The 13,685-nt window shown below is 44.3% G+C and overlaps 1 protein-coding gene across 1 annotated transcript in view; it reads left to right on the top strand.

Annotated features, from left to right (window-relative positions):
• Nucleotides 1-13,685, top strand: part of LOC126273241 (UDP-glucosyltransferase 2-like) — an 81,441-nt gene that overhangs the window by 63,039 nt on the left and 4,717 nt on the right. The window contains exon 5 of the mRNA XM_049976786.1: nt 4,318-4,540. Within this exon, the coding sequence (XP_049832743.1) occupies nt 4,318-4,540 (223 nt within the window). The remainder of the gene's footprint in view (nt 1-4,317; nt 4,541-13,685) is intronic.

Here is a 13,685-nt window from a genome sequence, read left to right as displayed (position 1 = left end):
ACCTCCTCATTAGTTATGTGATCTACCCATCTAATATTCAGCATTCTTCTGTAGCACCACATTTCGAAAGCTTCTATTCTCTTCTTGTCCAAACTATTTATTGCCCATGTTTCACTTCCATACATGGCTACACTCCATACAAATACTTTCAGAAATGACCTCCTGACATTTAAATCTATACTCGATGTTAACAAATTTCTCTTCTTCGGAAACGCTTTGCTTCCCATTGCCAGTCTACATTTTATATCCTCTTTACTTCGACCATCATCAGTTATTTTGCTCCCCAAATAGCAAAACTCATTTACTACTTTAAGTGTCTCATTTCCTAATCTAATTCCCTCAGCATCACCCGACTTAATTTGACTACATTCCATTATCCTCGTTTTGTTTTGGTTGATGTTCATCTTATACCCTCCTTTCAAGACCCTATCCATTCCGTTCAACTGCCCTTCCAAGTCCTTTGCTGTCTCTGACAGAATTACAATGTCATCCGCGAACCTCAAAGTTTTTATTTCTTCTCCCTGGATTTTAATACCTACTCCGATTTTTTCTTTTGTTTCCTTTACTGCTTGCTCAATATACAGATTGAATAACATCACAGAGAGGCTACAACCCTGTCTTACTCCCTTCCCAACAACTGCTTCCCTTTCATGCCCCTCGACTCTTATAACTGCCATCTGGTTTCTGTACAAATGGTTAATAGCCTTTTGCTCCCTGTATTTTACCCCTGCCACCTTTAGAATTTGAAAGAGGGTATTCCAGTCAACATTGTCAAAAGCTTTCTCTAAGTCTACAAATGCTAGAAAAGTAGGTTTGCCTTTCCTTAATCTTTCTTCTAAGATAAGTTGTAAGGTCAGTATTGCCTCACGTGTTCCAGTATTTCTACGGAATCCAAACTGATCTTCCCCGAGGTCGGCTTGTACTAGTTTTTCCATCCGTCTGTAAAAAATTCGTGTTAGTATTTTGCAGCTGTGGCTGTATAACGGCATATAAAAATATCGGCTGCGTGTTATTGTAAATATACTCCCGCTTTTAGAGCTGTATTTTTAAGTATTGATTTATTGTTAGGTATTATGTACATCAACAAGACAGCAACCTGCCTATGCCCCTTACAGCAAGAATTGAATGGAAAATGATCCACATTCACACTTAGCGATAACCACTTCGCTAACAATGGTAGCTGCATGTAAGCGGCACAATAAAAAATGTCTCATGGTTCTGTCTTCTAGTTTTGTCACATACCGGAATTGTCCAGAACACTTCATTCCATTTCCGATACGCAGCTCGTGGCCTCACGGTCACATTCTCACTTCCCGAGCACAGGGTCCTGAGTTCGATTCCCGGCAGGGCTAGGGATTTTCACCTGCGTCTAGATGGCCGGGTGTTTTTGTTGTCCTCATCATTTCATCATCATTCATGAAAGTGGCCAGATTGGACTGAGCAACGGTTGGGAATTTGTGCGGGCGTTGATAATCGTGCAGTTGAGCGCCCCACACACCAAACATCATCATCATTCTAATTCCGTGATTTTTTTTTCATTTCTGCCAACGCCAGCGAACCAGCAGTTTTAGTGTCAAGACTGCATGGTGAAGCTAAATGTTGTAGTTTTCGTTGGTAGCGCCAAGCGCCAATTACGTCGTCATTTCCCCTCACACGTCTCCTACTACAACTACTATCGCTTGCGCCTTTGTCCCGCATTTTGCATAGGGTTGGCGTGGTTAAATCGGATTTGGCAAGTTAATGTGAAGGGGTGGCTGAATGTCCTTCCTGCCGCCACCCCGGACCCCCTGGGACGGAATCAGATTACCCCATCTGTCTGCGACCAGTGTAAATCATGGAAAAGTGCGGATGTGTTTCAAATGTCTGAGTCGTGCAACTGAGGCGGGACGTGGGGACCGGCCCAGTATTCACCCAGTGGGATGTGGAAAACCGCCTAAAAACCACACCCAGGTTGGCCGGCACACCGGCCCTCGTTAATCCGCCGGGCAGATTCGATCCGGGGCCGGCGCGCCTACTCGAGTCCAGGAAGCAGCGCGGTAGCGCTCTTTTTTTTCCTGTCGGCTAACCTGGAGGGCCTTCCCCTCACACGTCTCTATCCACCGCAAAAATCAAGTGTTGCCATTTAGAGTTTTGTTCGTCATTTTCAGTAACTGTTCTTGAAGAATGCGAAGAAATAGCGCATTACATGCCTTGAAAATTGTATTTTAACGAAACTGGTGTGCTATTTCTTCACATCGAATATCTTGTTATTCCATTCACACTACCACCTTCTCGTCCGCCCGCATCTCGTGGTCGTGCGGTAGCGTTCTCGCTTCCCACGCCCGGGTTCCCGGGTTCGATTCGTGGCGGGGTCAGGGATTTTCTCTGCCTCGTGATGGCTGGGTGTTGTGTGTTGTCCTTAGGTTAGTTAGGTTTAAGTAGTTCTAAGTTCTAGGGGACTGATGACCATAGATGTTAAGTCCTATAGTGCTCAGAGCCATTTGAACCATTTTGAGCCTTCTCGTCCCCCCCCCCCCCCCTCCCACCGTGCAATCGTCCTTTTTCTTTTGTGCCACATATACTGGCTTCACACAGTCAAAGAGGAAGATTGGACTTGAAAGCTCAAAAAGTAGTAAGACTCCTTCAGACAGCGAAAGGGAAATTATATTCAACTACTATTTCAAAATAAAAGCTTCAAGTATTTACGGAAAATTGTGAAAAAATATAACATAAAATAAAAATATCGGCACTCGATATTGCCATTTCTACATCGATATATCGGTGGATAACATATCGTCGGTATATATCGATATTTTATGAACAACCCTACCCAGTGTAGCTGCGTGTAACCAGATATGCCACTTCCTTTCACATCAGCAAGAACCTTTTTTTAATACTGAAGCGAAAATAACACAATGAATCTCAAAAAGACTTTGACACACAATTTACTTAATGCACCATGACACCTTCCCCAACCTCGACTACATCAAATGGTATAGCCAGCTGTGTTGAGCTGGTAATGTCTCTGCTTTAGAGTCTTGAGGACAACAGCCCAATAAACTCCATCTTGGCTGATACCTAAGTCATTCATCCTCCAATTTTCCCACATATGTTGGGCCAGGACGTCTTAGGGTTGCATGGCGTCGCCTATTCTGATCTTCCAGCTTTTACGAAGATTTGAACGTCCAGAGATTCCAAAAGTCTCAGTTTGAGCTTGAATTCTTTTACTAACTTAGTTGACTTAAGGACGCAATCCCTCTCGGTAAAGTTGTAAGTCCGCTTCCCACGAGAAAGTGCGCAGGCGTGAGCCCATAAGTCAGGGAGTCAGGTCTAGAGCTGACCGCGTCTTCGTTACTTACAAGAATAATATGAAGTCTCTCCTCAACCGGACTGATTCGCCCGAGTACTTTACGAAGGCATTGTTTTACTGAACCAACCTTTCTTTCCAACCACCCCTGCCCCCTTCCAACCAAGCCACACGGGGAGCAATGAACTTCGAGGCAATACTTTTTTGGGTGACGTGGTGGTGGTTTCGATCACATGAAAAGGTTGAAGTTCAATATTTTTCGGACAGCCGTCTGGGATGTATTAGAGTTTTCACTATAAACTGTATGCGGGACATCTCATCTAACAAATGTTTGCAAGGCTAATAAGAATTTGTGTGCTGTGCATGGGGCAGCGAGCTCGAGGTTGGTTACTGCACAGATAAACTGAACGATGTAACAGTTGGTAGCAGGGGACTAAAGATCCTGAGAAATCGATTCCACGGACTTTAGAGGGTTTCTGTGGCGCCTTCCCTGTGTACGCATTAGAGCCTTCGTGTGAGCACTAAATTAGAGTTTTGAACCGTTGGGCACTGGTAGGTTCTCCATTAACGCTGTAACTTCCGGGAGGAGGCACGCTGTCTGTACTGATTTGATCCATAAGGCGCGAGGTGCTGTGATTTCTTCTCTAGTAAATTCTCCCTGAAGATTCTTTCTGTTCAAGTCTCGCTCACAAGAGAGGAACGTATTCTGTGGTTCGTAAAAGGTTACATGTTTTGGTACCAGAATGTTCAGTAGAGCGCCAAGTAAATAAATAAGATACTTCCTTTGTTCTCACACCTACAACAACATTTATTTGTGCCAAGGAGAACTAGAAACCGTGAGTCACACGAAGATGTTACGATACATAATTCTACTTAATGCGCTGCGGTAGGGGGTTCAGCTGAGCCAGTCTCACTTTCCTGTCACGGTGCAACCCACGTCTGTTTGAATCTGTTTACTGCAGTTATGCGTAGGCCCTCCTTTACAGCTGGGAGTAATTTGTTCTTAATTCGTTTCCATTTCTCTTGCCCAGGATCTGCAGAGTTTCATGGACAACAGTCCTGCTGGAGTGATCTACTTCAGTTTTGGGTCTATGGTGAAGACGGACGACATGCCAGAGGAGAAGCTTAAGGCGATTATCGACACTTTTGCGTCAGTGCCGCAGAACGTACTGTGGAAAGTCGATCCGTCCTCTCTTCCACAGCTGCCGCCCAATGTGCGTGCTCAGAAGTGGATGCCTCAGAACGATGTTCTCCGTAAGTAGCCATCACAAAGTGGCTGTCGCGTTCTCCACAGATTTTGGTGTAGCTCAAGACCAACAACAGCAAACCATCACTGAGTACAATCTTGAATTTGGAGAACACTCTTCTTTACACAGGTAACGATTACTTTTAATTCCACCAACGCTGTCTTAATGAACGCTTAAGTTGTCCGTGTCGCTGTCTCTAATTTCCCGTTTATAGCGACTGCTACATCGATTCGTCACAGCTGCGTATGATATAGTGATGTCTTATGTCTGGGGTATATTTGATAATTATATACAGGGTGGTCCATTGATAGTGACCGGGACAAATACTCACGAAATAAGCGTCAAACGATAAACTACAAAGAATGAAACTCGTCTAGATTGAAGGGGGAAACCCGACGGCGCAATGGCTGGCCCCCTAGACGGCGCTGCCATAGGTCAAACGGATATCAACTGCGTTTTTTTTAAAATAGGAACCCCCATTTTTATTACATATTCGTGTAGTACGTAAAGAAATATGAATGTTTTAGTTGGACCACTTTTTTCGCTTTGTGATAGATGGCGCTGTAATAGTCACAAACATATGACTCACAATTTTAGACGAACAGTTGGTAACAGATACGTTTTTTTAAATTAAAATATAGGACGTAGGTACGTTTGACCATTTTATTTCGGTTGTTCCAATATGATATATGTACCTTTGTGAACTTAACATTTCTGACAACGCATGCTGTTACAGCGTGATTACCTGTAAATACCACATTAATGCAATTAATGCTCAAAATGATGTCCGTCAACCTCAATGCATTTGGCAATACGTGTAACGACATTCCTCTCAACAGCGAGTAGTTCGCCTTCCGTAAAGCATTGACAATGCGCTGATGCATGTTGTCAGGCGTTGTCGGTGGATCACGGTAGCAAATATCCTTCAACTTTCCCCACAGAAAGAAATCCGGGGACGTCAGATCCTGTGAACGTGCGGGCCGTGGTATGGTGCTTCGACGACCAATCCACCTGTCATGAAATATGCTATTCAATACCGCTTCAATCACACGCGAGCTATGTGCCGGACATCCATCATGTTGGTAGTACATCGCCGTTCTGTGATGCAGTGAAACATCTCGTAGTAACATCGGTAGAACACTACGTAGGAAATCAGCATACGTTGTACCATTTAGATTGCCATCGATAAAATGGGGACCAATTATCCTTCCTCCCATAATGCGGCACCATACATTAACAAGCCAAGGTCGCTGATGTTCCACTTGTCGCAGCCATCGTGGATTTTCCGTTGCCCAATAGTGCATATTATGCCGGTTTACGTTACCGCTATTGGTAAATGACGCTTCATCGCGTGCAGAAAATCTGTCATCGTCCCGTAATTTCTCTTGTGCCCAGTGGCAGAACTCTACACAGCGTTCAAAGTCGTCGCCATGCAATTCCTGGTGCATAGAAATATGGTACGGGTGCAATCGATATTGGTGTAGCACTCTCAACACCGACGTTTTTGAGATTCCCGATTCTTGCGCAATTTGTCTGCTACTGATATGCGGATTAGCCGCGACAGCAGATAAAACACCTACTTGGGCATCATCATTTGTTGCAGGTCGTGGTTGACATTTCACATGTGGCTGAACACTTTCTGTTTCCTTAAATAACGTAACTATCCGGCGAACGCTCCGAACACAGGATACCGAGCGGCATACATAGCACACGCCCGTTGGGCATTTTTATCACAATAGCCTTACATCAACACGATATCGACCTTTTCCGCGATTGGTAAACGGTCTATTTCAACACGAGTAATGTATCAGGAAGCAAATACTGCCCAGACTGGCGGAATGTTACATGATATCACGTACTTACACGTTTGAGACTATTACAGCGCCGTCTATCACAAAGCGAAAAAAGTGGTCCAACTAAAACATTCATATTTCTTTACGTACTACGCGAATATGTAATAAAAATGGGGGTTCCTATTTTTAAAACGCAGTTTATATCTGTTTGACCTATTGTAGCGCCATCTAGCGTGCCAACCATAGCGCCATCTGGTTCCTCCTTCAAGCTAGACGAGTTTCGTTCTTTGTAGTTTTTTCGTTTGATGCTTATTTCGTGAGATATTTGGCCCGGTCACTATCAATGGAGCACCCTGTATAAATCTATCAATTCATGACATCCGTCTCTACAAATGTCCTTTTTCTGGCGGTCACACGTCCAGGTCGTCCATTTATAGTGACCTCTCAAAACTCTGCCACCTCTCTCTCCACATCCACCGATGCTGTCGGCTCAACACCAACTGCCCAACGCTACGTGCTGTTCCCATCCAGCTGTCCAACACTATACAAGCGAATATTCCAACAATGAGTTCACCCAGCAACAGACTGCACACAGCGCAGTCAGCGATTTTCATACAGAGTACTACGTGGCGTTACCAGCATAAAAGCCTAAACAGCCTACTTACATATTGAATGGCCTGTTTCGACAGCCATGCCGCCGTCGTCTGATGTAATGCTTTCAGAGCGACTGATTCTCGTTTGCAGTTGTTCGTAATCTGATTGCTTTAGCCGCTTCATAACCCACGTGAGGTATTATTGCTCGACATATCCCAAAAGATGGACATCTTGGCGTTGCCGGTCTGGCGTAGAAGATAAGAATGCCTCTGCCGCATCTCGAAGTTGACAGTTTCCTCGGTTAAATCTTCTGGCAATCTCTGTGTTAATGAAGTACTTCGTCGGATAAAGAGGTCTTTTCACGCTTAAAGCGCTGCAATAAACAGTACTATCACAGAATTCTGTCTGTTGTGTGCTTAAAGTCTTCACAGTTACTAAAGCCTTAAACTGGAATATATGCTGGGAGATAGGTATCCTGCCTTTCCTTTTATACTGCACAAAGTGTAACATATAATTTGCTGCTCGCCGCGAGGGATTAGCCGAGCTGTCTCAGGCGCTACAGTCATGGACTATGCTGCTGGTACCGGCGGAGGTTCGAGTCCTCTCTCTGGCATGGGTCTGTGTGTTTGTCCTTCGGATAATTTATGTTAAGTAGTGTGTAAGCTTAGAAACTGATGACCTTAGCAGTTAAGTCCCATAAGATTTCACACACATTTTAACATTTTTTGATTTGCTGCTCCCCGCATGTGTGCTACCCTTATTCGCTGTTGTAGTAGCCTCTGCCTTTTTTCTGGCTGCAGAAGGAAGGGGGCTTTTCGTTCGGCCTTAAGAAAATAGGCCCATCTTTCCATAATCCTCCTAAATGGGTTTTGGTCGTAGTCAACCAGACGGTTTTTAAGTGCAAGCAATTTCCCCATGACAATTGGTTTTTGCCGACAAACATTGCACGAACCTTCTTAAAGTCCTACAGGGGAGTGCCGCCTTTCAGAAGCGCTGTAAAATTAGCAGGAAGTGGTCATATCTACATTCCTCCCCTGATTACGGTTAACTGAAAGGCCTATAAGTTAAATTATTTAGTAGAGCGTTTTTTGAGGCCGCGAAATCGAGCAGTCGCTCGATGGCCCTCGAGGGGTGTAGAAGTCATGTGGCCTATGAGAGGAGGTGATGTTTTCGTTGTCTACATCTAAAGCTGGGAATAGGTGATCCTTCATGACCAATCAACTTTCTCATTGCAGTACACAAGATTCATAAAGTCCGTAGTCTGATTCCGGGTGTGAGCGTGAATTTCTACTTAGCCACTTCGCTGTCTTTCATGGCGAGGTTCGCGGATTAGTGAGTGTGGACACATTCCGAGAACAGAGCGTGGAACTACTCCCCAGATGGTAGTGGTGCTGGGCAGAAGTCACGGACGAGATTAACGTTAGCTCATGTGTCCTCAGAGTCTTTTGTGGTGGCATGTTTCAATAAAATCTTCTCGGTTTACAGGCCACGTAACTTCGAATAAAACACACGAGCTTTCGATAGCTGTCTCCGCCACCGTCGCCAGGAGATAAAATCACTGACTAAAAAAAAGCCATAATCAGAAAAAGGTCTGGAAAAATAACGCCTGCCTTTTGAACCTGAGAAACAGTCATCACAGTTTTACACAGTTTATTGAATTCAGATTAAAAATTCACAAAATAATTTTTACTGATTTGTCGTTGCCTATTATTAAATTATTTAACTCACTTATATTATTGTTATACTTAGTGCTGCAGTATATTGTGGTGATAAATGGAAAGAACAGAAACAAAAAGAATTTTGCCCATCGCAAGAAGTCAAAGGCTCGGAGGTTCATCCATATCACTAGGATTAAATGATTATGAATACGAATAAATACTGTGGAACACTTTCGACAAAGAAATTTATCTGCATCATCTTGCACATGAAACTAATGTACGCTGGCCTGAAACACCAGCAAATGATGTGAATATTCAACAAAGTAAAATTCCTAAGACACTGACTGCATATAGTGAAATTACCGCCTGGTGGTAAGATGAAAGCTACACAATCTTAAAATTGAAACTAAATGAAAAACAAGAAATAAAGCACACGCAACAAAATTTCACACATACATTTCAATCAAAAGAAAACTTTTAACCTATGCTCGAGTAACGAATCCGTGAACTGCATGTCCTGGATACAAAAAGCAATATGGAAAACTGGTTTGATACAGCTCTCCATGCTACTCTATCCTGTGCAAGCTTCTTCATCTCCCAGTACCTACTGCAACCTACATCCTTCTGAATCTGCTTAGTGTATTCATCTCTTGGTCTCCCTCTACAATTTTTACCCTCCACGCTGCCCTCCAATGCTAGATTGGTGATCCCTTGATGCGTCAGAACATATCCTACCAACCGGTCCCTCCTTCTTGTCAAGTTGTGCCACAAACTCCTCTTCTTCCCAATTCTCTTCAATACCTCCTCATTATTTATGTGATCTACTCATCTAATCTTCAGCATTCTTCTGTAGCACCACATTTCGAAAGGTTCTATTCTCATCTTATCCACACTATTTATCGTCCATGTTTCACTCCCATACATAGCTTCATTCCATACAAATACTTTCAGGAACGACTTCCTGACACTTAAATCTATACTCGATGTTAACAAATTTCTCTTCCTCAGAAACGCTTTCCTTGCCATTGCCAGTCTGCATTTTATATCCTCTCTACTTCGACCATCATCAGTTACTTTGCTCCCCAAATAGCAAAACTCCTTTACTGCTTTAAGTGTCTCATTTCCTAATCTAATTTCCTCAGCATCACCCGACCCGTGGCTAAACTCTGACAAAATATAAGAATTTCACTACGGAACTTGAAACTGAACTAGCAAATCAAACCCATACGTCAGTTAAAATAGCCACACGCCACCACCCTTTAACATGCTCACCAGCGCCAAGTCGCTCTTAAAACTACCATCTTTACTCAACAAAGGATCAGTCCCGAATGACGGGAGCACGCTCTGCCTGCAACGAACTTGGATTAGGTAGCCGGAAGAGACCAGAGAGGTCCTTTCCGCCACCAGCTTAACTACTGTCGAATGACAACTGAAAGGGTACAAATCTCTTTGTCTTGACTGAGAAGGCTGCACTGGCTACTCCTTTACTACCACAGCAGAGGGCCCCATGTGTTGGTGCCATATAAAAGAGCCAGCCGAGGTGGCCGAGGCGTACTAGGCGCTACAGTCTGTAACGGCGCAACCACTACGGTCGCAGGTTCGAATCCTGCCTCGGGCATGGATGAGTGTGATGTCCTTAGGTTTAATTAGTTCTAAGTTCTAGGGGACTGATGACCTTAGAAGTTAAGTCCATAGAGCTCAGAGCCATTTGAACCATATAAAAGACAAATTCAACATACACACGCACTCATTGATACAGAGGACAAAGAGAGAGAGAAATGCTGGAAGCGTGAAATGTAGGTAGTACAGGTAATACACAGTGCGACGTTGGATGACGCATGGTGGCATGGCGGGCAGGTGGCGCGGTAACAGAAGCAGGTAAGCGGAGCGGACACGGACGGAGGATCACTCTAGCGAAGATATGGGTTGCAAATGCGGAAATCCATTGAGATAAGCGACTTCGACAAAGATTATTATCACGCAGAGCCTGTGAACGAGTATCTCGAAAACGCCGAAGGTGCTCGAAAGTTCACGTGTTACTGTCGTGAGCGTCCACGGAAAGAGGTAGAAGGACTGTGAAACTACCACTAAGCGCTAAGTGGTTGGACGTCCACGAGTCTTCACAGAACGTGGGGTTCGGAGGCTGTCTGCTCTGTAAAGTACAATATATACAGATCTGTGGCATCTCTGCTGATAGAGCACAACGCTGGTGCACACACAAGTGTTTCGTAACACACCGTCCATCGTTCATTGTTGAACGTGGAGCTCCGCAGCAGACCACACCTCTGTGTTCACATGTTAATCCAATGACATCGTCAGTTACGACTCCAGTGGGCACGGGATCATCGGGATTCGACCGTCGATCAATGGGAACGTTTCGACTCTTTGGGCGAATCACATTTCTGCTACGCTAGGTCGATGACCGTCTCCATCGAGGTGAACGGCTCGAAAAGTGCAGCTCGCCACGGACTGGTGAGAGCAGTGTTGTGCTTGGGAAACATTCTCCTGCGCTTGCATGGGACACAACTGTGAACCACCTGAGTTTATACATGCGATGTCATCTTTCAGCAGTATAATTCCCTGGAGGAAAGGAGGCGTTTTTTTCGCAAATCGCTACTGACTAAATTTAGAGAACCTGCATTTGAGGCTGACTGCAGTACAACTTTACTGCCGCCAACTTATATTTCGCGGAAAGACCACAAAGATAAGATAAGAGAGATTAGGGCTCGTACAGAGGCATATAGGCAGTCATTTTTCCCTCGTTCTGTTTGGGAGTGGAATAGGGAGAGAAGATGCTAGTTTTGGTATGAGGTACCATCCTCCACGCACCGTATGGTGGATTGCGGAGTATGTATGTAGATGTAGATGTCGATTCTCTATGTCTCGGAGCCATAACCAAAGTACAGTGGTTTGGTTTGAGGAGCATTACAGCTAACTCATATTGATGTCTTGGCGACCAATTTCGCCTGATGTAAATCCTATAGAACCCATCTGAATTGCAATCGGTCGCCATTACCGCGTACGCATTTCAGCGGCCCATTATTTACGTGAATTAGATGATCTGTGTGTAACATGTAATGCTACGTACCTCCACAAACCCATCAACAAACTGTCAGATCCTTAGCACGGAGAATCAGTGATGTATTTGATTCCAAAGACGGAGAAACAAGCATAATGCTTTGGCTCATCTGTCTACATAGGATGGGGTGCTTACTGGAAAAATCGACACTTTAATTTACCTCTATACCGCTGAATGGGGACAAACGCGAAGAACAGTACTAAATCACAAACGATTGAGTGTGAACAGCACGAAATACAGGGTGCGGCGGTAAAATCTGGACAAATAAAACTTTTTTAAAATAACAAATTTATTAAAACAAAATACAAATGAAATGAAATTACTTTTACAGATAAGTAGCGGTATCTTTCAAGAGTAACATTAGTCGATGTAATCCGCTTTAGACGCAATGACCGCCTCCAGTCCCGTCCTAAAGCGATCGCGCACACTCTTTGCAACAACGTTATCCATATTCGCGAATGCTGCTTCGATAGAGATGCAACATTAGGGTGCCTCACCTTATTGGTAACTCTTTCGAATAAGCTCCAAACATAGTAGTCGAAGGGGTTCAAATCCGAACTATTCAGGGGGCAGAGTTCCTTTGACCAGACCATGTCGGTGTTATCAGAGAGCCAATTTGGAGTAAATGGCTCGTATGAGGGCCTCCTCTGCCATCCGACGCATTGTTCGCTCGCTGACGTTCAGTACTGACGGCTATTGGCCCAGGTCCTCCGAAATCAGCGCCTGGGCCTTTTCGATGACTGCCGTAGCTCGTGTCACGCGTTTCCTCAAATAAAGTTTCCTCGCCGGGTTAGCGGAACCTTCCCCAGACTTCTCCGATGCATTGCACTTGGCCGCAACATCGTAAACAGTTGATCTTGCGTACGCGAAGAATCGAATTATTTCAGTGGGCGCCTAGCGGCTCTTCGGTTGTACTCTGCACTTGTCCTTAACATCACGTCATTTTGAGGTTCTGACTCTTTACTAGATGTTTCAAGAACACCAATTGCGACCTCCGACTGAACTAGATATAACGGGAAATTCAAACTGAAATTTGTCTGGTTTAAGCGCCACACCCTGTACAAGTTAAATACAATGCGTGTTTTTTAAGTAAGTAACATTTGAAATTTAAGAAATACATGTTATCTTAATAATTTTATTTTTACTTGAAAGCCTGTACCTTAATCTACGCCCTGACGCTATTACAGTCTGATTCTTCCTTGTTTACGTTGTGTACTGAGTGTTTAAGATGCTTGAGATAATAGTGAGTCCCGCCGACTGTGAAGTACGGGCTGTTATATGATTTCTTAGTGCTTAAGGCCTAAAAGCTATCGATATTCATAGTGAGATCTGTGCAGTTTACGAAGAAAACATTATGAGTGATGGAATGGTAAGAAAGTGGGTGAGAGCATTTAAAGATGGCCGCACAAATGTGCATGATGAACAACGGAATGGGCGTCCTTCGGTCTTTAATGAAAGTTTGGTGCAAGAAGTGGACAATAGGGTGAGAGAAAGCAGACGCTTTACGATTTCCTCCTTGCGGGATGACTTTCCTAGTGTTTCTCTTAGTGTTTTGTATGGCATTGTGGCCGAGCACTTGGATTACAGAAAATTGTGCGCACGTTGGGTACCGAAAATGTTGCGGATGTGCACAAAACCAAACGTTTAGACAGTGCATTGACTTTCCTTGAGCTGTACCACAACGACGGTGATGATTTCTTAAGCCCAATTGTTGCGGGCGATGAAACATGGGTGGCGTACGTCACACCAGAGTCAAAGCAACAGTTCATGGAAGTTGAGCAAGGGCATCGTTTTGCTGCAAGACAATGCGCGTCCACATGTGGCGAATCAGACCAAAGATCTCATCACTTCTTTTCGATGGGAAACTCTAGATCATCCTCAGTACAGCCCCGATCTTGCGCCCAGTGACTACCATCTGTTCGTGCACTTGAAGAAACACCTGGGCGGTCAGCGTCTTCAAGACGATGACGAAGTCAAAACAGTGGTGATGCAGTGGTTAACAAGTCAGGCGGCAGACTTCTATGAGGA

Source organism: Schistocerca gregaria, chromosome 5 (genome assembly GCF_023897955.1).
Source record: "Schistocerca gregaria isolate iqSchGreg1 chromosome 5, iqSchGreg1.2, whole genome shotgun sequence".
NCBI lineage: Eukaryota > Metazoa > Arthropoda > Insecta > Orthoptera > Acrididae > Schistocerca > Schistocerca gregaria.
Note: the sequence above shows the minus strand (reverse complement) of the source record. Positions and strands in the feature narration are given on the sequence as shown.